Here is a 27139-nt window from a genome sequence, read left to right on the forward strand (position 1 = left end):
TTAACAATTTATTATTTCCCAGTTTTGTTCTCTTTATTATGCGACTCTCTCTGTTTCTGAGCTTACACACCATCCCAGAACCACATTCAACTTGAAGTACATCCACCCCCTCTCTTTCTCTGCGTCTGTGCGGGAGATCAGAAAGTTTTCGTTTTTTCCCTTTAAACTTTGCATTCTGCTTCTTCAAGTCTCTGCTTTCTGCACAACAACAGAACCAATCTTATTGGGCTCTGAAATCCCAAGCATTCCCTCTTTTTTTTTTTTTTATTCATACCCTTTCAAGATTACTTTTTTCTGCTGATTCCAAACTTAATTGATTCTAATAATAACGTGATCTGCAATCTCCCCATTTACACCCGAATTTATGTTGTTTTTGCTTCCTCTTCTGAATCCAGTGATTATCTTCCTTTGTTTCAAACGCACTTATTATTTTAGCAGCCAAATTTTACTGGGTCTGTCTTCTTATTGAGCTCTGTTCAAGTTTGAATCCTATGTTCTTTTTTTCTTCCTCGCTCCTTAATTTATCCATTTTTCTTTTTTGCACATTTGTTATTACTCCCTCGTGATCCGGGGATTCTAGTGCCTTTCGAACTGGAAGTTGGAGTTTGGTGATCTGAATTTGAGTTACGATTGAAGGGGTTGTTGGTGGTTTGAACCATTGAAGAGTTTTATGCTTAGTTTCTAAGATGCCTGATCAGAGAAAAAAGGTAAAGTTTCTCCATCAACACTTAAATGTAGATGTGCGCTTATCCAGGATAAATCGTATTGAAGACAATGATTGCTCTTTGTTTTGTGCATCTTTATATAGCATGGATAGGATTTGTACTCTGTGTTGAGATTATGTCCTTTCATACCTGCTAGTACCGCCTGTTCCCTGGTATTGCATACCCTTTTTTTTTTTTTTTTCTCTTTTTCTATTTTGATTGTATTGTACATAAGGCACTGTGTGTGGTATGGATAAAAGAAAAAAACAAACTTGTCATGTAACTGTCAATGCTTCCCTGCCATATGTTTAATGTCTATAGTGTTGTTTTATGAGAGGTCCTGCATAAAGTTTCCCGTCATGTAAGATCTATTGCCTGCTATTTTGGTTCCCATATATACACCATTGCAACGGATCCTTTCAACATTTTTCTTAGTTTCACTGTTCATTTCAGTTTAAATATTACAACAAGGAAACTTTTTTTATGAAACAACATGCCAAATGATCCAGCATTATATGATAAATAAGAATCCCCACTCTTAAGAGTGAGATAATCTCTTTACGCATCATTTAAGATTTGGCCATGTTTTTTTCAGCTTTAACTCTCCGTTTATGGATAAGGCTCTCAATTCACTTCGGGCGTCCTTTTTCTTCTTCTTATCAGTTACAAATAAAATCTGCTCAAACAATTCCTAAATTTGCTTAATAATGCCCTGTTGATTCTGTATTTATCTACTTTTTCCCTATTTATTTGCTTCATTAATTAAGTATCAAATTTTCATGAACAAGGTTCAGTGAATATTTTCAAGCAACCACCTATCTGTATATTTTAAATTGGGAAATCGAGAATAATTAGTTAGGAAAGTTTTGTATGAGAACTCATGAAAATCCAGTATGGGCTATTCGTACTGAACCTGGTCACTGTGGTCAGTCTATTCTTAATTCATCAAACTGAATAGCAATCCTGTTTTAAATTAAGAATGCATTCTCTTGAAAGTGGCTTAGTCTAATAGATTTCTCTCTCTTAAAAATGACATGGCAGTCCTAACTTCTCTCTCTCTCTTAATTTTTTTAAATTCAAATTTATTTGAATAAATTATGCATATCTTCTTTATAATTGTAAACATTTTTTATTTTAATTTATATTTTTGAAATTTTTCCTAAGTTCAAAAAATACACATTATATATTTGGATACTTGTTAGCATGACCAGAACAAGTATGCTGTGCTTTGTTATGTAGTTACTTTTCCTTTTATTTTTACTTGTTACATTTTAAATGGGTACATGTATTTGTGCATTCATGAATAGCATTGTAAAGAGTTGCCTGCAACAAATTGCACTTCTATTCACATAATTTTTTTTTATCCTTACAAATTCAATTATTCTTTAGAAGAGAGAGTCTAATGAACCCTGGGCGATTTTATAAAATTCATGCGTAGATTAACTACAGTGATATTTGTTGTCTAAGTTTTTAGCTAGTTTTATTTTTCTCTGTTTATTGATCAACACAAACATTAGATGCTGAGCTTGCAACTTTATTGTATAAAATGTACCAAGCCTCATTCTAGTTTCCTTCATTACAATATACATGTTGCAGCTCGTTTAAATCACATCTATGACCTTGCTGTTCTCAGTATATTCACCATGTCTAATTTCTTGTGTTTATGCAGTCATCTGTAGATGTAGATTTCTTTACAGAATATGGAGAAGGGAGTAGATACAAAATAGAGGAAGTAATCGGTAAAGGAAGCTATGGTGTTGTTTGTTCTGCATATGATACGCACACCGGAGAAAAGGTTGCAATAAAGAAAATCAATGACATATTTGAACATGTATCTGATGCCACCCGCATTTTACGTGAGATCAAGCTTCTTAGACTCTTACGTCATCCCGATATTGTGGAGATCAAGCATATCTTGTTACCTCCTTCTAGAAGGGAATTCAAAGATATATATGTTGTTTTTGAACTTATGGAATCTGATTTACATCAGGTCATCAAAGCAAATGATGATTTGACTCCAGAGCATTACCAATTTTTTCTCTATCAGCTTCTTCGAGGCTTGAAGTATATACACACAGGTTATGATCTTTATATTTAGCTAGTATAGTTTTAGATTTCCCAATGTAGCATTCTTGTAGTCAATGTTTTATTGTAAGAACTAGTTGCTAAAGCACATGATCATTGTAGATGATTTTAAACGTTTTAATGAATGGCCTTGTAGCAAATGTTTTTCACCGAGATCTAAAGCCAAAAAACATTTTAGCAAATGCTGACTGCAAATTGAAGATTTGTGACTTTGGTCTTGCCAGAGTAGCTTTCAATGATACGCCCACTGCTATATTCTGGACAGTAAGAATCTTTTTCCCCTGAAGTACTAACCTTGAACATAGCTCCCCTTATCTGGTCATCATGCTTTGCTTATTCCCACTTGCTTCCTCACAGGATTATGTTGCAACAAGGTGGTATAGGGCTCCTGAGTTGTGTGGATCCTTTTTCTCCAAGGTTCAATATCTGTTACCCCTTTTATCCTGGATCACTGCTCTCTTTATGTCATATTTATAGCTGCTTCAAATCTAAAAGTTTGGGCACAAAATTTTCCTCCCCCCTTGCCCTTATATCTTTTCTCAAGCAAATATGCTAGGAATTTCTTCAATTTTTGTTTTTTGCACAACTATTGTTATTATTATTATTATATGTAATGTTGATGCCATGCTATAGATCTTACTCTTACAAAACTATTTTTTTCAATGTCGTTAACAACAAATATGGATTGAAGTGAAACACACAAAATAATTTGTGCTCTTTACTTCATAGTTGAATAAAGAAAATAAGTTGCTAAATTTTTGTAAAATGAAGCTGGATAATGAATGTTGTTAATTTTTTTTCTCTCAGTATACACCAGCCATAGACATATGGAGCATTGGATGCATTTTTGCTGAACTTTTAACTGGAAAGCCTCTTTTCCCAGGGAAGAATGTTGTCCATCAATTGGACCTCATGACTGATTTTCTTGGAACACCATCTCCTGAAGCCATTGCTAGGGTCTGTCTATTTGATTGCGCATCCTTTTAACAATTTTATGTGCTTTATTTTATTACTTAATACAACCTTGATAGTATATTAACAGGTACGAAATGAGAAAGCTCGGAGATACTTGAGCAGCATGCGTAAGAAGAAGCCGGTTCCTTTCTCCCATAAGTTTCCTAATGTTGATCCTCTTGCTCTTCGTGTTTTAGAAAGAATGCTGGCATTTGAACCTAAAGATCGACCCACTGCTGAAGAGGTTGAATTTCCATCCTTCTGCAGTTCATTTTCCACACATCATGTTTGACTTTAACAGGGAATATTTTGTATGATATTGTTAGGCTCTTGCAGATCCATATTTTAAAGGATTGGCAAAGGTAGAGAGAGAGCCTTCCGCTCAGCCAGTTACCAAAATGGAATTTGAATTTGAAAGGCGCAGGATAACAAAGGAAGATGTAAGAGAACTTATTTACCGAGAGATTCTGGAGTACCATCCGAAGATGTTAAAGGAACATCTAGAGGGAGAAGAACCAACAGGCTTCATGTATCCAAGGTACTATTGTCCAAACCTGCACCAAAATTTCTGTTTCACTTCTCATTCTTTTACATGAGTTTGCACACTTGTAATCTGTAAATGTAAATTCAACGTTGTTGGATATTATTACCCTTTAAATAATTTCATACATAGGTGTTGGGAGGATTTCTTCTTCACTCTTGTTCCTGCATTTTCCTTTTCTTCTAATTATTTCCCTGTTTATAAGAGAGAATTTGATTGTCACTCATAAGACATCCAACATCTTCTGAGATAATATTATACTTTTTCTCTACCCAGCATCTCCCTAAGTTCTGCTCTAGTCCCTAAGACATCTTAAACATTTTTTCTGGATACTTACTTTAGAAAACTTTACCTGGACTTTGAATTTGTTGAATTTTAAGTTAAATTGCAATGGCACACTTTTATGGGCTTGTAAATTGTAAACTAATTTATATGTTAGTTCAGCTTATGATTTTTTTCTCCTTTTTTCCTAACACGTATTTTAATAGTGCCGTGGATCACTTCAAGAAGCAATTTGCATATCTTGAAGAGCATTATGGAAAAGGTGGTACTATCACTCCACCTGAGAGGCAACATGCATCATTACCCAGGTATCTTAATTTTTGTTAATGTTTCTGGAAGATGTATCTTTCTTAGGCTTTGCCTCTTTTTTCTTGTTAACACACTCATCCATCTGCTCATGAACTGCCAACTATACTGATTTGAGACTGTAAATGCAGGCCGTGTGTGTTGTATTCAGATAACTCAAGACAGAATGTGGCTGAGATTGCTGATGATCTATCCAAGTGTAGCATCAAAGAAGTTAAGAAGCCAGCTGTAGACAGGACTGGTGGTATCCCTATGAGCAGGCTTCCTTTACAAGCTCCTCAAAATATTCAAGGTGTGATGACTGAATGTAGTATGCTTGTTACTCCTGCTCCTCCATTTGTCATTTTTCTTCTTTCTTGCTTCTCATATGTGCACAGCTAGCATTGTCCTCAGAGTGTTGTGCTCATTGTTGAGGCTTGTTTAATTTTGTTTCATCATCCTTTGAACCAATAAGAAGCATTTTTCTGGTTTCTGAACTTGTACATCTTTCTTCTGTCACAAGATGGGAGTTGTGTGTGAATGGCTGAAAGCAACATGTTTTGTATTGAAGAAATAGACTTGTGGAATTTTTTTATGATTTATTTGTTTGCATAATGTTCTTTGTGTGAGATGCAAATGAACATATATATAGTATTGTCAGCAGAATGGCTCGTGCAAGATGGTGATATAACAGATCTTAGATTCCATAAAGACATCGGTGTTACTGTTCCATTCTCACCATTTATACATTTGTTTTCCCTTACACCTCTCTTCTACTGATTGGATTTTAAATTTGCTTCTTTGTGTTGCAATTCAGGCGTTGCTGCGCGGCCTGGAAAACTTGTGGATTCTGTATTGCGTTACAACAACTGTGGAATAGCAGAGGCTGAGCAGCGGAGGATGGTCAGGAATCCATCTGTTTCAGCCCAGTATGCTGCTTCAAGCTGTTCATATCCTAAAAGAAACGCAAGCTGTAAAAATGAGAGGACAGACGATGGGATTGAAGGTTCTAATGGACTTCAGCCAAAGCCTCAGTACGTAGCGCGAAAAGTTGCTGCTGCTCAAGGTGGAGCTGGTGGGAATTGGTGTTGATATCGGACTGTTGAATTTGTAGCCTGCAACTGCTTTTTGTCAGGCATACCAGAGTCCACACGGAGGCAGATCAGTCATCTGAATTGAACAAAATATATGTGGTGGTCACAGCCTTGATTGGCATCAAACGGTGGGAGAGCTAAAGGGATTAAAATCTGAAGAAGTCTCTTGCTGATGTTTCATTGGAAGGTTCCACATGGTGCAATTATGATTTTCTTGCTCCCTAGTTCGTTAACATCAGAGTTTATGAAAGATCCAAAAAGCTTGAAATGAAATCAGTGCAGCCGCTGCTACATATTTGTGTTGTTCTCTTTATTGCTGAATATAAGTCATTAATTAGTATTACCCTCATATTTTGGTCACCATCCACAACAATGATGATGTAGTTTTATAACCCACTCGCTTGTAGTAAAATAATTGGTTCTATCTGTAATGTCTCTCTGAAGTTTATTTTGAAACTTTATTTGGTCTTTCTTCCTTTGCCATAACAAATATATTGTGGCAATAAGTAGCTGTATTAAATGCTTATAATGGACCAATTCGGTTGTGGAGTCCCTTATTTTGCTTTCATGTCCTTCCCTTTTGCCTACGTTTTCTGCAACCTTACAAGTAGGTACCTTTCCCAATGGAAATCAAGATCAATTTATAGATGAAGATTGAAATGTCTCTATCTCACTTTCATTCAGGGAAAAAACATTATTATCATTATAAATAATTTTGTCACCAATTATGGGACCATAAGCCAGTTGGTATGTGACATACGCCAAGTTGCATGCGTAGAAATGACAACTAAAACATTGCTGTGTATGCTTTGAATAGAGTTGAATGCCAGAGGCTGTGTCCCAATAACAAAAAGGATGAATATTGAATCTCAACGAATATTTCCACTTCTGGTGCATAAAATGGGAAAGCACGCTTGAACAACGAACGTAATTAGCCAGAAACTTGCCTTCATGGAATTTTTTTTTATTTGGACAAAAATTAAGTATAATATCATATTATCTATGTTTTTTTTAAATCTATTTACTTAGGTAAATAACATTTAAATTCAACAGTATAATTAATATTTTTATTATATTAATTTTTTTCAACTTTGTAATATGGTCTCTATTATTACTCTTCTTTTCTTTATTATAAGCATGTAAAGTATTTAAGAAGTAAGTAGAGACAAGGATATAATTAAAATATAGTATTTAATATTATTTTAAATTTCTTTTAAAAGTGAACAAATAAAAAAGTGGATATATTAGACCCTTTGAATGTTATTTATTAATTAAAATTAAAATTTCATTTCAATAATCTTTGGCTAGAAACATTTAAATTTTAGTTATGGAGGAACTTCTAAATTTTAACTAAAAATTATTTAAAACATTTAAATTATTGGCTTAGGTTTTACTTTTTTAGCTTATTCTAATTTTTGGTCCTTATACTTAAATAAATTATACAATTTTAGTCCTTTTAATTTTAATTATTCACATTTAGTTTTAGTTTTTTAAATGTTCAAATTAAGTTCTCCACTCCAAAATTAAGACATATTTTATATACTTTATTTTGCATTTTTATGTAAATATATTGCATGTTTTCCATTTTGAATAAATTTTTGAGTGAAGGAATTAATTTAAAAAATTAAAATAATTAAATGTGAGCATTAAAACTAAAAAAAAACCAAAATCAGGCATGTATTAAAATATAGAGACTGAAAAGTGTAATTAAAATTATTTTTTCCTTTAGATATTATTTTACAAAAAATATAAAAAATAAAAAAATATAAATAAAGATAGGTGTAAAAACAAAATCAAATCTATTTTTTTTGTTATATTTTTATTATTAGGTTGAGTCACATCAAAATAACAATATAACCGTATACTCCAAGGTATGAGCACAGCAGGGACTCCGGGGATCCTTGGGGCCCAAGGCCCAACCTCATTGTAAATTGCAGTCCAAAATGCCAATGAGGCGCTTTAGATCAGGTGAAGGTTCCTTGCAAGCAACAGGCACAAACCCGAAGTCAAATGCCAATTTAAGTATGAATGATTCATGAAGAAACAACGCCTACAATGTCTTCTGCTTCTTAATAATAAAATCATGATTTTAAGCTGATCAGAAGCTTATAAATGACTATAAGCTATCACGTTATATTCAATAAATGTTTTGTGATAAGATTATTAGGTGGCAAACTTAGAATATTTTTTGTCATTAGCTTCAATAATCCAAGAAGTGTAGAACACTAGAAGTGAACGTAGACTAACGATTTATATAATATTAACAACTAGAAATCCAAAAACAACCAAGAAATAACTTTTGTGCGTTTTGAGTCTGACACTTAGAATGCATCTATTTATTGGATAACGATGATTCTTGTGATTTGGAAGAGCACGAGCTATGGACTAAATATTTCTACCAAGGAACTTTCTAAAAGAAAGCGAAGTTTAGAAGACCAACAATGATATTCATATACTTGTAGAGTATTCTCACTTTGTTTTTCTTTATATCTCCTTCTTCACGTTACATTTCCTACACATTTTATTTGTATCTCAATGGTTGGAGTAGAAAAAGAAGTTAACCCTTGGGCAAGTTAGTTGGTGAACCAACTTCTTGGAAAATTGGCGGAAAGAGAAGCTTGACTTTACTCTTTCTCCAACATGTCACAATATAAACGTGCCCCCTAAGCTTGCCATTCTCATTCTTGTATAAAACAAACCTTTCTGCACTAGTTCTCTTCAAACTTCACAGATAAAAGATACACTTCCAGTAGTTGCACTGCATGCAGCTAGCCGGTTAAGACTTATTCTATGGAAGGAGAGGGAAGCGTACATGTACATGTTGATGAACTACAAAGGGTCAAGCTCAGTGAAACTGGAAGCATAGGCACCACCATGTTTGAGCCTGGTGGCCTAAGCAGCATTGACAAGTTAGACAGTAGCACTGTCAATTCTGTGTCTCCAACAACCTCAGCAATTGGAGCACCAGAAAAGAAGCTCACCCTCTTTGCTCTCCAACTTGCAGTGCTTGAAAAAGCAGCAACCGGGTTAGGAACACTTGGTTTCATTTGGGCAACTGTTGTCCTTCTGGGCGGTTTCGCCATCACCTTAGAGAAAACCGATTTCTGGTTCATCACCATCATACTTGTAGTTGAAGGTACTAGGATTTTCAGCAGGAGCCATGAGCTTGAATGGCAGCACCAAGCCACATGGTCTATCACTGATGCTGGAACTGGAAATGGTATCAATAGTTTGTCCAGTTCAAACTCTCTCCTTGAAAGCATAAAGAGCCTTTTCAGGCCCATTGTTGCAGTTAAGAGCACAAAAGGGTCTAACGAGGTAGTTGTAACCCTTCAGCACAGAGATAGCCAAAGGACACCAACTAGGATGTGGATTAGTTCAGATGTTCCACTCCTACCATATGCTAAGTGGTTTTTCCTTTCAAGGCATTTCAGTAGGCTACTCTATTGGCTTCAGCTTTTTTCTGCAACATCTTGTGTGGTTCTCTCGTTGATAAAGCTCATCAAGCATGATTATGGACTGGTGGCAAAGGGAGACACTGACAAGAGGAACCGCCAATCTGCTCTCTCAATCTTCTACGCCTTGGCTCTTGCAGAAGCTTTGTTGTTCCTGATGGAAAAGGCTTATTGGGAATGGCAAGTCAGCTACTGCAAACTGTTGGAAGAGGTTAACAACGAGTGTGAGTTGGGGCCACCAGGAATGGTGTCAACTAGGAGGTTCTTTTATGATGCCTATTCAAGATGTGTCAATGGAAGCATATTTGATGGCCTGAAAATGGATATGGTTAGTTTTTCTGTGGATCTCTTGGCTTCAAACTCCTCTGATGAGCAGCTCATTGGAGCAAGAATTCTGAGGCAGTTTTCAATCAGTGAGCGATTTTCTGATGATACCCTTCAAAAGATTGGAATTGACATACCCGTGGTAGAGAGACTAGTGGAGATGTTGAATTGGACAGACCCCAAAGAGGAAGAGATTAGGCTTTCAGCTGCGGAGATTTTATCAAAACTAGCTGGCAAGAAGCAGAACTCACTCCGCATAACCGGGATACCGGGAGCTATGGAATCAATATCATCTCTTCTGCAAACTAACAGGAATATAATTCCTGCAGCTGATGAAATTGGGGAAAAGAAACTAGTATTGGATCATCCTAATTATGGGTTCTGGACATTTAACCACATGGGACTCCTCATACTGAAAAAGCTTGCACGTGACCTAGACAACTGCGGAAAGATTGGAAACACAAGAGGCCTCCTCCCAAAAATCATAGATTTCACACATGCTGAAGAATGGTGGCTGAAGAGTGAAAATGATACCCCATCCCAAGTTCTGACAGTGAAGAGATCTCTGCAACTGGTGAAGATGCTGGCTAGCACAACAGGAACCACAGGGAAACACCTTCGGGAAGAGATTTCAGAGATAGTTTTCACCATCAGCAATATTAGAGATATTTTAAGGCATGGAGAGAAGCATCCACTTCTACAGAAACTGGGCATAGAAATTTTAACCAGTCTGGCATTGGAAGAGGATGCAAAGGAAAGAATTGGGGGAACAGGTGGAGTACTTAAGGAATTGTTTAACATTTTTTTCGGACACGACAAACCAGAAAATCAGAAACATGTAACAATTGTTGCTGGTGAGGCCCTAGCAATGCTAGCATTAGAAAGCAAGAATAACTGTCATCGAATTTTGAAGATGAAAGTACTGGAAAGGCTTGTAGAAGCATTGAAAGATCCTTTGCTTCGCATCAATGCAGCTAGAATTCTTAGAAATTTATGCACCTACAGTATATCAGAATGGTTCAACCAGTTAAGGAGGGTAACAGCTGCAGCACCCATAGTAAGTGTTACCATCATGAGACCTTGGTCTCGAATGAAAAACACAAGAAAATTTTTCTCATTTTTTTACCATTTCTCATTCCTGCAGATACTTCAGGCAATCATGTTAGAAGAAAACAAGACACAGGAAGTGATGATTGGACTAGCAGCAAATGTTTTGAAATATATGACTTCTCATGAATCTAGCATTGTATTTGAAGAAGCTAAAATCACAGAGGCAGAACTAGCAAATAAATTAATTCAGATTCTCAAGAAACACCAGTATCCCCCGACCAAGGTTCCTAGGATAAGGAGGTTCGTAATAGAGCTGGTTATATGGATGATGGAAGACAAAACAGACAATATAGATACCTTCAAATGTCTGGGAATGGAGGAGGTGTTGGAGGGTGTCTTAGAGACCACATCAGAGGTTGAAAGCTTTAATGTTTTCTCTGGCACTGTTGGACTGAACAGGCACAATCTAACAACTCAGTCACTGATTGAGACGGCATTGGAATTGATGGCAAATAGGTAAACTATTAACCATAGTAGTACTATAATACAAAATCAGTTATCCATGTTGGCTTAGAGCAACCACTGTGATATTGCAAGTGTGTGTGGTTAAACTGAGCTGCAGTAGATTTTCCAAAAACGCCGGCATGTTTGCTGGTACTGGAAAGCTAGAATATTTTTATATTAATCACAGTAAGGATTTTCTTTGCGGTATTGATTTAGGAATAAGCTATTGCATCATGCTTCGATCATTAAAACAGAAATGTTCAAATGGAATCAACGTAACAAATATTGATCACTGAGACTTCTTACAAGTAGAATGAGGACTCTAATAATTAAAAGTAGATTAAAAAAATTGATTCACTATCTAATCATGTATTATCTTATCATTTAAATAGTTTAATATTATTAAACCCACTAAATAATATGATAACGTGTCATTCGATAGTGGTTTATTTTTTTATTAGTGATAAGACATATAAGTAAAATTTTAAAAGTAAAGCCTTTATTATATTTAAAATACAATGTTTAAACATCTACTTTTATAAGTGAATATAAAATTAAGAAATGGTGATTTCGTACACCAATGCTAAATGCCAGTATCATGTGCGATTTTGTTCCTGCACTTTCAAATAAAATCTGTAAAATATTGTAAGTGGAATTTTTTGTAACTTAAAAAAACAGCAGTTTAATCTATCAAACATGCACTCAAGATTCAATGTAAAATGATATTTACTCTGGCAATGTACTAGAGTTAAGAAAAATATCTTTAAGTTAATAACCATACCAGGCTTCTGAGTTAAGAAAATGCAATCGGGAAACACACATCTTGTCAAGTGTATCATGCAGTTTCAGCAAATACTAGTCATGAAAGATGAGGAATATCCACAATCTTTGTTCAATGATTAGTACAAAGGTGGAAAAAGATTGTTTCCCATTTAAATTCATAAAAACAAAACAATTCAAAATATGATAATTCTCACTTTTACAGTCAAAGAATATTGGATGATTTGTTAAGAATCTAAACATACTAAATTTACACACGAGCAACCTATTTCTTTCGTACAAACTATGATTTTTTATAGTTACAGAAACAATGTATAACTAACAAATGGATAATGAGAATCTCTCATCTTATCTATCGGTTACTTTTGAAAAAATTGAAATCCCAACGCCGCATTAAGCCGTCCATGGCATGGCCTGCCGGATTCCGAACAACTGTTACCGTGGCTTTTGTATTATGTGATACGTCCGTCTCTGATGAACTTTGTAATCTTGCAGAACTATCACTGGGAGCAGATCCACCCACATTGCCAGACTCGGTTACTGATGATGTGTCCGCTGGTGCTAGTGGCAGCTGCGGGGAAAGGCTTGGTACTGGACTTGGCTCGGCTACCACATTTTGGGAATGATTCAATGCAACGGAATTTGACTCACCTTTCAGTGGCACACATTCTTCTGATGTAGTGGAACTGGTTTTAGAGTTCGAATCGGCAGAGCTTTTGACTAAAGAGGATTCTGTCTCCATAGGCCTAGAAATCTCCTGTGAAACATCTGTGCTGTGTTTATCTGATGGCTCTACGGATACGGTACTAACACTGCTGGCTGTTGGTTGTTCTGTCTGTGGATTTCGTAATTCCAGGTCCTTCAGTGACTCCATCACTGCTTCCATGAACATCTGCATAGCATGGACATATCAAGCGTAAATAAAATACAAATGTTCAATCTCTGCATTTATGTCAACAGATATTTAGACCATGTACAAGTCATCAAGTTGACTCACTCTTTCTTCCTCCTCTGCACTGGATGGAAAACCTGCAAGGTCTTCTAGTTGATATTCGACATACTGATCATCATCCAACGTGGTTGGAACATGGGGGCCAAAAGGATCACCATTTGACAATTCAAAGCTTATCATTGATGAAGACGATGGGGAAAGATCACCACACTTCTCTTCGAGCTTGGCAAAGAATATCATGGAAAATGTGAGGTTAATGTATTTCTGTGTTTAATCTCCACTTTCCTTACTTCAATTATACTTCTTTCTTTTTTTTCATACACAAGGTTTGAATCAAGACCTTACTTAAAGAATATCAAATATGTACTTGAGTCTTAACACTATCAAATTGGTACAAATTACAAAACAGAAAATAAAATTTTATTTAGATACAATTTTCCCCATTTTTTAACATTTAAATTAAATAAAAACTGATTTATAAACTTTTTAAGTGCTAAAACATTTCCTTACAAGTGAGGAACAAATGCTAGAGGCAGGTCTGTCTTAACTTAGAATAACTCTTCTGTTTTAGTAAAAGTGAAACTGAACACCCTGTCCCCCCTCAAAAAAAAATAATAATAAAGAAAAGACAAGAAACTAGAGTATTCAGGAAGAGAAAAATGGATACCAGGCCAGCAAGTCCCCTTCATCTGTATTATATGCCACTCATCATATATATTTTTGCAAGTGTTCCAATATATCATAAAAAAAGTATTCCATGCATACATTGCATGTGATGTGTGGCAGAAAAAATGGATAAAATCATTATTTCATACGATATTCTCTGACACCAAAATCTGGTTCAATGAACAATTTAGAAAGGGTAATGCTGTTGACACAAAATTTTGATACTGAAAGCACACCTCAGTAGGCCTATGAATCTCAGCAGCATGTCATATCCATGGGCCTAGAGAGGGGTATCTACTACAATTTTAAACATTGATACAGAAAATCCCCACACTTATTTGGTAGTTTTAGATATTCACTGAGTTATCACCAACCAATGTTCTGCTCAGTGTGTGAAGTGTGATAGCTCATAATCTTATTGCGTAAAACAAATGAACCATAGCCATGCATGCTTATATATGTACAGGAAAAATTTACAACACATAAGAAGAAATTATAAAAAAAAATAATACAAAGAAGGGAATAACGTAAAAGGGAGATACCTCATGTTCACGATGTTCATCTTTTGAAATATCAGATGGAACCTGGGAAAAGCCATATAATACATTACTTCAAGGACAAAAATCATCACAATTAAAGAACTTAAAAAAAATCAAAATCATAATCATCATATGGCTACATCTTCACAGGCCATGCGCGAAACATTTGACAGTTATTAATAATACATATTTTAGCAAACCCCGCAAAACACTAGCCTAATGTTTGCAATTTGCAACCATCTATTTTGGGTTAAAGCTTTTTTTTAGGATCAGGATCCTCTTGTGCTACAAAGGAACATGAAAATGTCATTTTATCAGAGTGAAAGACAAGTAAAATTAATGGGCCCTACATAAACATGACATTGTCATGTTTTGGTCCTTGTATATATGATACTCGTTTTCAATTAAATTCCTAAGAAAAAAAAAGCAATTCATTTGCCAAAATGAACAACCAATGTCAATGACGTCCCTATGATCTATAACCATTATAACACTGAGTTTGTGCCAAATTAAAAATGATTATCATGTCATGGGATAAAAAATATAAACTTCTGGTCTCAATTTATGATGCTCATTTTCAATTTGGATTTTACACTTCACTTCATTATAACTTCAATACACGGTATTATAACACCCACATATAGTAGGTATTATAGAACAATTATTGAAATGGTAAAGACCATATTGAAAACAATTATTTGTATAGGGACTAAATTAAAAACCTTTCTTTAGATAAAGATCAAATTAAAAATAAATGTCACGAGTAGAAACCAAAAATATATTTTAACCATTTTTAAAATACAAGGTACATTTCCCCAGTCAAACCAATTTGCATGCCATTCTAACAATAAAATAAGAGCGTATAAATACAAACCTCCATCCTACTCATTGGGCGTCTTGAACGGACCTGCTTAATAGCATCTACCGTACTGCTTGTTGATGGTTCTGCATCTATCCATGAAACAAGTAAGGGATTTGAAAAAAGAGAAGTTACCAAGAGCTGCTCCTCATAGAAACCAATGCAGAAGAAATAGTTAAGAGAAACTAGGTACTTGGGTCATGCCTTTGTTTTTAGATGATGATTCATTGTTGTAGCCTACTTCATGCACAGATCTCCAAACATCCTGAGGAAAAACAGTCAATATTCAAAGATGTACAAGAGATGGAACATTGCAATTTGATCAAGGTGGAACCAGTGAGTTGCATTGCTGATTTTACCTTACCAAAGTAATCATTCACAGTGTCAAAAAATGATTCCCCAACCTCATCTTCTGGAGGTTGCAAAATATTGTGAAAAAATATGTTTATGGAATCAAAGTAAAACTGAGGACGCGGAGAATTATGATCTCCTTCAAATTTAATTATGTTTTTGTCTCCCTGTAAAGCATGAACATGCAGCAATATTAAAGATCCAAATGGCATGACATGAAAACTTCCTTTAAGATAAAACAAAAAAAGAGTAAATTCAATAGCATAAATTATAGATTGTAATTAGAAGACATGTGACACCAAATGCATCCTGTCTAAGCAGCCTCAAAAATTTCAAAGAAACAAGTATATTAGAATCTTATGATTCACAATTTAAATTGTACGATTTGATGTGATTAAGCTAGCTAGTGATTTGTATCAGATGATGAATTTCAAATGACTTTAAATCTTACAATATGTGAATAAATTAGTGCAATTTGATATCAACAATACACGAATCACATGATTCCACAATTCATTCTTTTTTCTTTTTGATCTTCTCTCCAATTCTTATGATAGAAATTGCAAAGTCATATAAGTTTATATTGTTAAATAAAAAAGGAATTGAAGAAACACTTCTGAACTTATCTTATTTGATTATTCCATATTTATCACCCATTCACTGCATACCATCTATTTGGTTGTTCCATTGCTCTCTGTCATTCTTCCACCATCATTTATGATATATTTGAAGTTGTTTTCATTGTCTCTTAATCTTACAATTGGATACAAGTTATGATTCACAATTCAAAAATTAGCTTGACAATTTGTGATTTGAATCTCAAATTGATAACCAATTTCAAAAGCATCAGACATGCTTTAAAGGAATATAAGATACAACCAGGACTTGGTGCATGCTTGGTCTAGATAATTTGGAAAAAGAATCATTTAAAAAAAAGAGCTCTTTAAAGAAGCTAGCAAGAAAATAAACAGAACGATTATTTATCCAAAATGAATTGAATCAAATACACACTTACCCTAACCCAGCAGAACAAGCAGTCGTAATTCCGTTTGTAATTTTAAAAAAAAAATCTCACACTTACCATGTATGCCTCAAATATACGATCAGAGTGATGGGGTTGTATAAAATCATCATCAATGGCATGCCCTAGTAGAGCTGGAACAAAACAAGATTTTGCCACCTGCAATGCAATCAAATAACGAATGAACCAATAATAATACAATTATATTGTCTCCCCCACCTCCCACCCCAATAGTTATAAAAAGTTGCATTTACTACCAAATATTTATTTTCTACAGATTTCCATGCTATTGAATGCCTCACAAATCCATATATCCTCTCTCAAGGACAACAAAACAAATGTAACCATTTTTTCTTTTTGAGTGTTTTGCATCATCAATTGGGTTTTTTACCGAGCTCAATAGCGTTGTTTGATCCATGTACTGACCTTACTTAGTAAGATAAGACTTTGTTGTTGTTGTTATATTGTTTTGCATCATTTGAACAAAAATTGTATCGTGCAAACACTTGGGTGTGTTTGGATTTTTGTTTGGAGGTTTCCAACGGAAATTCAAACACAAACTCTCATGTTGCATGTGAGCTTAGGACTCAATTAATTGAACTGTGTCCCACAAGTTTAGCCATTAACAACCAAAAAATTGAAAATACAGTCCTTAAGCCGATTATATTAGAATTCTACAAATTACAGGTTTAGCAATTAAAAAGTAAGAAGGACAAGCAGAATATGCAAGACCCCTCCACTTGCAACTAAAAAAAAATCTTCAAATTTCATATATTCTTTTACACATTAACTAATTGAAACTTTGTACAATTTGAATCAAAATAGCACATTTCATTCATTGACAAGCAAAAGTTTCCCCACCTATGATAATATCAATTAATCAATTCAATTTACAAGAAATTTAACATGAATTTGTTGACAATAAATTTATGAATTACTAAATAAATCATGTTTAGACTTGGGAGATTTATATGACTAACGGACAAGTGAATACTATTGCCAGTAAAAGGAAATATTACCCATTTATGTAATTTCTACAAGTTCATGCTAAAAAACAAAAAACATTTGTTAACTACGATTGGGTACAGATGAAAACTTTAACTTAATATTACCATGAGGAAAGGCAAAAGGGTAAAGCTTATCACTTTTTTTCTGTCAAACTAATCAATCATTTCATATAATCAGGCATGTAATAGTAAATTCTTTCATTAAAAAACCTGTCACAAAATAATAGTTAAACAAATAGGCAATAACAAAAGGATAAACAACCTTAATAGTATTGAGGTCCATTATGTCAAATTTAGCCTTCTTTTGGATTGTTCTTCGCATGTACTGGATTGCAAACTTCACCTGCAACAAGAAAAATGAAACAAAATCAGCATAGCAGTAAATGATGGTGACAAATTGTCTTATGATAAGAACAAAATAAAGTAATGAATTAAATCAAGAGTTGGCCAAATATATAAAGTATTGGAACTATTCATTATGTGTTGAATTGTTCCCCATCGAATAAAACTATGCCCAAAATGCTCCATATAAGGTCTTGGACAATCCTTCCTGCTAGAGTTAGGTTTTGGGTTGGGTAAGGCCTCGTCCATCTTTCTAATATAGTATCAAACCTATTCAGTTTCAATGATGCACCAACTACAAATGTCCAATTTTACAATTTTCATGCTCCAGATGGTCTGTCTTGGACACAAAGGGGTGCATTAAGATGTCTCAACCCTCACATAGGCTAAGAATGTAACCAAAATACTACATATAAAGCTTGTGCAATCCTCCTCACCTGAGCTAACTTTTGAGATTCAGATAAGCTTTCCATTCTAAGATCTAAACATAGCAAATTTCAGATATTCACCACACACTTCACAAAAATGGTAACTATTTATGGAATCAACTACCATAATGAATTGAAGGTTTGTATGAGTGACTGAAAGTAGGAAATGCAACCACACTCTACAAACTTCAAGACATTAGGCATGTCATGGGATTTCCTACAAGTTACCAGGTGTCCTATCCTAACATTGCATAAAAGGTCATTAATAGCTTGTGACCAAATTTTTGCACAGCTTTAATAGCTTTCTGGTTTAATGGTGCACATCCATTGACATGAAGTTTTATGATGCAGAATAATTGTTTTGGGGGGTCATGAATTTGAAGCTTTTGCACTGCTTAATATAACTGATTTCTAAATCACTATCCAGTAACACTAACAAGAAACGGTTTTGTTTTGAGGCGCGCACACACACCCTACAGTGGTGTATTTTGAATACAAACCATTGCAAAGAACTCTATAATAATCTATATATCATGTCACACACCATAGACCGAAGATAGTTCCAATAACCACCATATGAACAGCAATAAACTATTAACTGAGACTATAAATTCAAAAGTTAAGATAAATTATCTCTGTATAAAAGGTGTTCCAATTTTCACCCAAAAATTAATATAATATACTCACTGTGAACTTTGGCAGACGAACTTTATATGTATCTACAAGTTCCATCATCAAATCAACCAAATCAGAAAAGGGGCTGTCCAAAACCATCCCTGCAATTGAAGGATCCTCAGCTCCATACATAAGGCTGCAAGCAATAACATCATTAATGGTTTGAAGAAAAGCCATATGCATTAGCCAAAATGGTAAGTGTGAATGGCTATATAATCAGAGTACACATATTGAATACACTTAATGAGGAGAAACATTTAATTCAGATGGGAATAAACATATACATGATTTTCTATGGCAGAAAAAAGAGAATTGTTTTCTACAAGCCTACACAAATACAGAACTGCTAACTACTTTCCTAGTTCAATCAACATGAAAATGTTTTCAGGTCATCCATTCATCTTGAGGTTAAAAACAGTGATAAGGTTCATTGATAACAAAGGGACTGAATCAGTTGAATTAACCTAAAAAACGGTGAACTAGATAGAAAGATCACCAGTTTAGACAACCTAGAAAATTGGAAAAGAAAAGAAAAACAATGGAGAATTGATCAAGCCAATTTTTTGTTTTTAATTTAACCAAATACATTTTTTTAAGACAAAATAATGACACAAGTATAAGGCCTGTGATTAATTTTTTATTTAGTATATGGCACATAATATGGTCCTTTTATGCTAATTCAGTCACAATTTCACACACGATTTAATGAGTTTGCTTGTGCTGCCGAAAAAACTCAAAACAGCATCTCCTAGATTATTTCAATGTACAGCAGGAACAGAGTAATTGCAAAACAAATTGCAAAGTCTTGCTACAGTGCTACACAACTCTATTTTAACTAGCAAAGCTTTTCTAAACCTCATTCCAAATGCAAGCCCAAAGGAAAAAGTGAATCATGAAGACCTACCTAGTTACAGCTCCCATTGAGCGACCCCACAAGCCAATCAAAGTGACATTTCCATCATCCCGCAGATAATTGACCACAGCCCTCAGATCATCCTTCTGAGAACAGTCAAGACATGAAACAAATAATTTCATAATGAAGAATGACAACAAAGAAGAAGGTAGTAATGTGCACACAAACTTCAAGCACAGAAAAAAATCAACATTTCATGATCGACTATGATAGAAGATAATTGTCCTGTCCAAGCATATGACAGGTTTCAAACTTTGCACTGATGATACAGACATAGTACTCAAATATATTACTGTATTTAATTTGGACTAATAATTTTGGATCAAACTTCTCAAAAACAACAGTACGCAAGTTCTTGAAGCTATCTTTAGCAAGGTTTGCTAATGCGTATTGTACCCAATCAACATACAAGATCGCAGAAAGAAGAAAAAAAGCTTTGAAATTGTCAAATAGCTCTTCCATTTAAGGCCCTACTCACATTCACTTGTAATAATGACAGGAAAAAGATAGAGAAAAATTACTGCTCCCCATGAGAGTGGATAAATGACACAATAATAAAACTAAGCTATATCTATAATGAAACAGTCAAATATGATTTTTTTTAAAAGGTTATTGAGACAGAACATACCTCATTCCAGCCTAGAGTGACATGCTCCCCTCCAGAAATTCCAGATCCCGAGAAATCGAGAGTAAAGACTGTAATATTTGAGGGAAGTAAAATTATAGCAGCTTCACTGGCATCAGCCCTACATCCACTGTCAGATAAACATTACACTCAGTCAGCATGAACCTATAAAATTAAAATCTATAAACTACACAACACAAAACAAACATACACCAGCAAAGAATGTTATGGAACACAGTATAATTTACGAAGTATCTAAATTTTACAATTAAAGTTGGAACTGTAAATTTTTGTACAGAATTGATGTTCAAAACTCAGAATAAGAAAATAAAAGCAAGCTAGGCAGATCACATTACAATTCATCAAAACTAACAAGACTACATAGTTTCTAGACGGTAGAAAGATGTTGGCAAAATTGAGATTCTACCTAAGATTGGGAAATGGGTGAAAGATCGTGAATCATGTCATTGTAACATGGATCATAAAATCATACCAAAAAAATAAAATATTTTAAAATAAAAATATGATAATATATTTAATCAATGCATGTAATAATACCATTAAAATTCAAATGAGAATTTTAATATTGATTTTACAGTCATTGTATTTTTTATATTTCTGTCTTCTTTATATTTGATACCAATTATAACAAGGGGAAAAAAAAAACAGGACATAGAAATCTATCCAAAAATCACGTATCCCAAAAGAAGGCCCAAAGGGCCCAATCTGTGGGTTTCAATAACCAAAAAACAAAACAAAAAGAATGTGGAATTTCTTCGACTGGCATTAGTAGAACTCATACAGACCTAACACCAACCAGACCAGAACTTGAAAGCTTGCAAAATCCAAATGCAGAAGCAAAAATGGCTGTTCAAAACCAAAGAGATGACTGATGGTGGCAGAACACAAACAGAGGCCCAGAGGCAGAAACTTCAAACACCTCTCTGTGAAGCACGAACAAGGAAGGAATGAGGCAAAGAGATACTGCAAGTGAGAGAATTGAGAAGGTGGGAGAGATTATGGTTAATTTGGGTGAGGATTTGTGGGCTTTTTGCAAGATAGGTTGCAAAACATGACCCATGAACCTAGCTGCTACAAACATGTCCAGATCAGGAAAGTTTGCAGATCCTACAATGTTGCAAGTATGATCAGCAATTGCGCTATGATCAAACCGATCCTACAGTGTTGGAGAATGTTCAGCAATTTTACTGTATCAGACAAAGTTGTGATCCCAGGTGTGATCCAGCAAAGAGAGGGCAATGAAACCCATAGAATCGTGCAATCCTACAAGTTTGATCATGATTTTGACCACAATGGACAATGCTTTCTCCCCCCATTACTGCCAAAATGACAGTTATTGTCTTCATGAAATCCATTTTTATACAACAATTGTCAAAACTGATCCTAACTCTTGGTTCCCATCAATTTATCATTTCTTATCTTTTAACTTAATATAGGATCATCTTCAGAGTACAGACTACAATATCTTTTCTTATGCACAAAGGAATAATGCAGGAGTATATTGTTGTTAGTCAAATACAGTATAATCAAAATTATAAAATTACCATTGTAACGTGAAAATACAGCAAATCTTATACAATATAATCAACTAGTCAAACCTATCGCAAGTATACTATACAGAATAAAAAAATACAATAACTGAAAAGAAAGGGATTAATATATTATGAATGCAAGTTAACTTCTAATTATAAGTTTTATAGTACCCTAGTAGAAAATGTACAAACAAATTAGCTGTTGTGCAAGTATTAATCAATCAAATTATCATAATGAGTAAAAAAAATTCAAGTAGCAACGATAAAACATTAAGTCACTAACAGACAAAATGATTGTGCAGACCTTTTTGAGGTAAAAGAAGAAAAAGAAAATAAAAGGAAAACAAACAATCTTGAAAGGAGAGTCTAAAATTTCCAGAAGAAAACTTCTATAGTTTCAATGGAACTTTGTCAGACAATGGCTTGCTTGCATAGTCGCACACTCACCTGTTTCCATGACAATATATTACACATGGCAGAGGCTTTCCTTCAGGACTGACTATAGGCATGTAATGGCTGCATTGAAGAGCATCACCCCGACTATTTTTTATCTGCAGAATATAATATCTTACATGACAGGCTAACCATGCAGGTTTTCAATAAATATAGATAAAGCATGACTTAGTTTAAAGAAAAGGCCCAGGAAGGGGGAAAAAGTGAAATTGACAAGAAAAGAATTTTTAGAACATCACATACATACACTTTATGTGCGAACATTACCTGGAGTATTCTACATTAAAGATAAAAGCTCAGTTGAAAAATAAATCTTCCAAAATAGAATTTTAATTCTATTTTTCTCATCCTACTATAGTTTCACTTTTAAATGTTAACTAACCCATGCATCGATGTTGGCATTATAGGTAAGAAAAACTTCTTGTGGCAAATTTCCAGAAGAGAAAAAAAAAACTGAGGGATGAAACAAATTTCAAAACTGTATTTCGTGCAACATAAAAGCTGTGGCTTCATAATTAGAATCAGGGTTAACCATATCATCGACATGTTTTCCTGGGTATGTGTCAATATCAAATTCACACTCAAATTTAGTGGCTCTGCACAAATTTTGTAGTTCATAATCCTCATTGAAGTCAATGGTGACCCACAGAATTGATCTCTCTTTTACCACTAATGTTGTCTATTGATGGTGATCACTTAGGAAACTAATAAAAAAATTATTAAAAAGAAGAAGAAGAAGAATAAAAAGACAACGAAGACAGCGATTGGAGGTTCAGATTTATAAATCTGTTACTGATGAACTATGACATAAGATAAAAACTTTTTTTGAATGCATTTCCACATAGCCAATGCTAAAAAAAACTTTGCTAGCATACTGAATTATATTTTTTTTAATCTTACCTCTACATCCTTCCGTTGATACCATTTCCCTTTCAGCATGAACTCCCGTTCCAATAAATCACTTTTGGGATCATATTCAGCTCTGCATCCAAATAACATATGTGGTCACAATAATTTAAAGTTGGAAGTTAAATTTGAAATGAAAATAGTGCAAAGTTCAGTGAGGCATGTAGATAATATAAGTTAATTCATCTTAGCGCCATAATTGCAGAGAAATGGCTTGAAGTGGAAGTCCATAGCTATTCTGCGATAGGCAGACAGTATACGAGTGTATAACATGGATAATGCTGTATCAAGGTCTATATTGCAACTGGGCTTCCACTAATATCATAAAAAATTGCAAGGATGTGCCTTTTAATTTTAACTCTTGAAAAATATATATATATATATATATTGACAGCAATGTCTGCTTTGCTTTCGGATCTCTGTTTTTAGCAAGAACAAATTTTATAGATCTCACTTTCAGAATACAAAAAGCAATAAGGAATTGAACATCAAGCATAAATAACCAGTCAATAACAAAATAAGCTAAAATTATTTAAATGAGACCTTTATTGCTGGAAGAATGAAAATCTAACACCTGAATATCAGGTGACAAAGAGCATCCCAAGGTAGCTTAAAAATAGATCTCAAATTTCCAACCAAACAAACAGTAAAACAAGTTAACATGATGTGATAACTCCAAAAGAGAAAACGTTTTGTTTAAAATGATAAGGAAGTAAAATTATGAATCAACTTGCATCTGCTTTAGTTATTCCCTTTTGAAAAAGAAGACTTGGAAAGATTCACAACGAAACTAAAATTCAATAGCGACAAGCTGAGTTGAGGCTTTGCAGACTAAAAATCAAAACTTTGAATCGAATTCCACCCTATTCCAACTGAACAATCCCAAGCATAAACAGGTACCCATCTGGGAAATTTGAAAGAAAAGAGGGAGAGAAAGACAATACTTTGATGCAAAAGATATTTCAAGAAAGAGAAGGGGATAGTAAGAAGGAGAAAATTTGATACCTTGGAGGGCGGATGATGAAGTTGACAAGCTGTTCCATAGATTCAAACGATCAAGACGGAATCTTTCAGTTCTTTTCAACACATATCAATTATTTATATATTAAATATTTGTAAGGAAAAGAAAAAGAAAAAATGAAAGGAAAAAAGAAGTAGGAAGGGGAAGAGAGAGTGGTAAGAGGAGGGGGTTGATGACAGTTTTATCAGACAAAGAAGTAAAGAAAAAACAGAGGAGAAGAAGAGGCCTTCGTTTTGTGGCTTGTGGTGGGTCTGTGTGCTTCTTTTCTTGAAAAACTGAAAAAGCAATCCCGCACGTCGCATATTATATATATATATATATATATATGTTAGTAGTTTTTTCCTTTTCAAGTTTACCTAGAGTGACTTAAATTAAATTATTATATATAACAATTTTGTTAATCATTTCCTTAATAAAAAATTCATTAAAAATTTATCATTTATACAAAATATTCTGTTTTAATAGAATAATTAATTTTAATTAAAAACCATTATTCTAATAAAAACTTATGTAAAATTTAAATATAATTCATTAAATAATTTTATGCTATTTTTAATCAAAACTAAAACTTTATCCTGATAATTGATATTAATTATTAATATCAATTTTTGTAGTGTAACTTATTTAAATAATTTCTAAATTATTAATTAAAATATTAAAAATGAAAAAATTAGAAAATATTATCCTATCTCATCATGAAATTTAATATTTTATAAATTTAAGATTTCATAAGAAAATGTAATCGCGTTCTCATTTAATATTTGCATGAATAATAAATTTAAAATTGTTTTATTTAATCAAATTAAATGAAAATATTCAAAAACATTTTAGTTGGTTGGTTAATAATTTGAAAAAATTATGTATATAGCCTTCAAAAGATAATAATTTAAAAATGGAGGAAGAAATATTAGAATATTTATTAGGAAGAACATAATATAAGTATTTCTATTTTATTGTGAAAGAAAACAACAAAACAGGCCAAAAACATGGTTGGCAACAACCAAACGAAGCCTCGTCGACGCCTGGCTGCTACGTGCGAAACTTCCAAGTGGATAAAGGTGCCGATGCCGTGGTAGTGTTGACGGAGTGAACCGCTCTCGCATGTTGACATCGCCATCTTCACTCATTTGCACGTGAGAATCTCATACAGAGTTTCACATATGAACCATCATCATTCTCTTCCTTCTCATTTTCAACTGCACTGTGCAGGTCCAAGGGCTTCACTTCACTCTGTACCACACAACTCAAGTAGTTTTCTTCAACATTTATTTATAAACATACTCTAAATGAATGTCCTTTTACCTGTTTTAATATCATTGTTTTGTTAACATGTCAGTTTATATTATATTTTTTCATTTATTACGAAATAAATAAATAAATTACGCAAATTAATTGGATTGCTGAGAAGTAATTGATAATGACCAAATGCACTTGGTGTTGATGTTAAGTGTTACCCACCATTCCACAATATTTCTTGGTGCCACTGAACCGACATACCCAGCACAGACATGGTTCCTACTTCCACTCCATTGCCTTTTGGACGTGTCGTAAAGATATACTATAAAATTCATGACTAAATATAACTGTGGTGACAGGTGTCCTTTAAATTAAGAATGCAAAATATATAATATTTTTTTATTATATATAAAATATAAAGAGTATATACTGCGTTTTTCCTGTTAACATTGTAGCATACATTCGTTAACAATTACTTACCTTTTATTTATAATGTCCAGATTCTCAAGAAAAATCAAATAGTGACTTTACATGCAGAGTCAACTTTTATAATGTGGTAAAGCTTAGTGAAATAGAGTAAAAAAAGATAATAAAAGGAAAAATGTAAAAAAGGTGGATTTTGAAGTTTCTTAGATTGAGAGTAAAAAATTATTTATTTACTTATCTAATTAAATAGAAAAATGAGAAGAGGAAAGAAGAAGGAGAAAGGAAGAGAGGGTAAGTACAAAGTTTTCCTGTGAAATTGAGCAAATTTGTATTAAAAAAATAGTGTGAAAAGGTTACCTTATAAAAATATTGGAAAAGTTATTAAGAAGAAAATTCTCTTGCCAAAATCTTCGACAATGAAGGAACTTTTATTTTTCTGCAGTGGGACCCATGATTTTTAGTTCTCTGTCCAAAAAATACGTCTCAGACGAGAAAAAGTAGCTCTTTTTTTTAATAGCATACAGAGGACGAACGATGGAAGAGCTCACAGTGACTATGCTTCTTGAAGGAGACTAAAATAGTGGGAGAAAGTGTGTTGTCGCATTCTTCTTTAAAATATAAGGAAAAATCCACTTTAAATCATAATTCTTATATTTGAAATTTATAAAATATTTGAACATAAAAATATAGTTTTAAGTTGAATTTTAATATGTTTAAATTAATTAAAGACAGTCAATAATAAAATTATTCAGTTTAAATATAAAATTTTGATACATACAATAACAATGATGAAATAAGAAAATGGTAAAATTAAAAATACGCATTCATCCACATTAACAATGACAATAACACTGATAAATTAATAATTATTATTAGTGTTAATAGTAAGTAAATATATGTTCAAAATAATTAAAAATATTTAATTTTATTTATTTTGACCAAGGTGTAATTTTACTGAACAATTAAGAGTGATTAAATGTTATTTCCAAAAAATAGAGAAAAATAATTAAAAATTAGAAAATGTATATTAAAAAATAACATATTTTTACAATTTAAAAAATTACAATATTTATCTTTCACTCCACCAAATAAAAAATATAACAATACT

At 33.5% G+C, this 27139-nt stretch overlaps 3 protein-coding genes across 5 annotated transcripts; 2 read left to right on the forward strand and 1 right to left on the reverse strand.

Moving 5' to 3' along the window:
- The first annotated feature begins 10 nt into the window (after positions 1 to 10).
- LOC113846304 (mitogen-activated protein kinase 15) lies at positions 11 to 6600 on the forward strand. Its single transcript, XM_027474396.1, has 11 exons — positions 11 to 96; positions 581 to 707; positions 2374 to 2782; positions 2926 to 3053; positions 3147 to 3206; positions 3597 to 3746; positions 3832 to 3987; positions 4070 to 4281; positions 4773 to 4874; positions 5004 to 5164; positions 5669 to 6600. The coding sequence occupies exons 2-11, from the start codon at positions 687 to 689 to the stop codon at positions 5941 to 5943; spliced, it is 1674 nt and encodes a 557-aa protein (XP_027330197.1). The 5' UTR covers positions 11 to 96; positions 581 to 686; the 3' UTR covers positions 5944 to 6600.
- A 1840-nt stretch (positions 6601 to 8440) lies between these two features.
- LOC113847100 lies at positions 8441 to 11445 on the forward strand. Of its 2 annotated transcripts, none has more exons than XM_027475970.1 (2): positions 8441 to 10787; positions 10869 to 11445. In XM_027475970.1, the coding sequence occupies exons 1-2, from the start codon at positions 8736 to 8738 to the stop codon at positions 11292 to 11294; spliced, it is 2478 nt and encodes an 825-aa protein (XP_027331771.1). In that variant the 5' UTR covers positions 8441 to 8735; the 3' UTR covers positions 11295 to 11445. The 2 variants fall into 2 exon arrangements, with proteins under 2 accessions (XP_027331771.1, XP_027331770.1); XM_027475969.1 differs by having other exon boundaries at positions 8441 to 10781.
- A 704-nt stretch (positions 11446 to 12149) lies between these two features.
- On the reverse strand, positions 12150 to 24662 carry LOC113845804. Of its 2 annotated transcripts, none has more exons than XM_027473388.1 (14): positions 24354 to 24662; positions 23343 to 23424; positions 22437 to 22540; positions 20440 to 20566; positions 19803 to 19897; positions 18911 to 19034; positions 17716 to 17796; positions 16507 to 16605; positions 15434 to 15592; positions 15279 to 15339; positions 15090 to 15160; positions 14219 to 14260; positions 13056 to 13232; positions 12150 to 12950 (listed from the first exon to the last, which is right to left on the reverse strand). In XM_027473388.1, the coding sequence occupies exons 1-14, from the start codon at positions 24389 to 24391 to the stop codon at positions 12411 to 12413; spliced, it is 1800 nt and encodes a 599-aa protein (XP_027329189.1). In that variant the 5' UTR covers positions 24392 to 24662; the 3' UTR covers positions 12150 to 12410. The 2 variants fall into 2 exon arrangements, with proteins under 2 accessions (XP_027329189.1, XP_027329188.1); XM_027473387.1 differs by having other exon boundaries at positions 12183 to 12950; positions 15090 to 15166; positions 24354 to 24630.
- Between the last annotated feature and the right edge of the window lie 2477 nt (positions 24663 to 27139).

Source organism: Abrus precatorius, unplaced genomic scaffold (genome assembly GCF_003935025.1).
Source record: "Abrus precatorius isolate BTA unplaced genomic scaffold, Abrus_2018 Scaffold8, whole genome shotgun sequence".
Taxonomy (NCBI): domain Eukaryota; kingdom Viridiplantae; phylum Streptophyta; class Magnoliopsida; order Fabales; family Fabaceae; genus Abrus; species Abrus precatorius.

Excerpts from the sequence above, each read along its gene's own strand:
- LOC113846304 (XM_027474396.1), top strand. The coding sequence starts at position 687 with ATGCCTGATCAGAGAAAAAAG. Across the intron at positions 3,207-3,596 it reads GTGGATCCTTTTTCTCCAAG|TATACACCAGCCATAGACAT; the intron begins GTTCAATATCTG and ends TTTTTCTCTCAG. Across the intron at positions 4,875-5,003 it reads CAACATGCATCATTACCCAG|GCCGTGTGTGTTGTATTCAG; the intron begins GTATCTTAATTT and ends CTGTAAATGCAG.
- LOC113847100 (XM_027475970.1), top strand. The coding sequence starts at position 8,736 with ATGGAAGGAGAGGGAAGCGTACATGTACATGTTGATGAACTACAAAGG. Across the intron at positions 10,788-10,868 it reads CTGCAGCACCCATAGTAAGT|ATACTTCAGGCAATCATGTT; the intron begins GTTACCATCATG and ends TCATTCCTGCAG.
- LOC113845804 (XM_027473387.1), bottom strand. The coding sequence starts at position 24,391 with ATGGAACAGCTTGTCAACTTCATCATCCGCCCTCCAAG. Across the intron at positions 15,340-15,433 it reads TGAATGATTACTTTGGTAAG|GATGTTTGGAGATCTGTGCA; the intron begins GTAAAATCAGCA and ends GTTTTTCCTCAG. Across the intron at positions 14,261-15,089 it reads GCCCAATGAGTAGGATGGAG|GTTCCATCTGATATTTCAAA; the intron begins GTTTGTATTTAT and ends GGCTTTTCCCAG.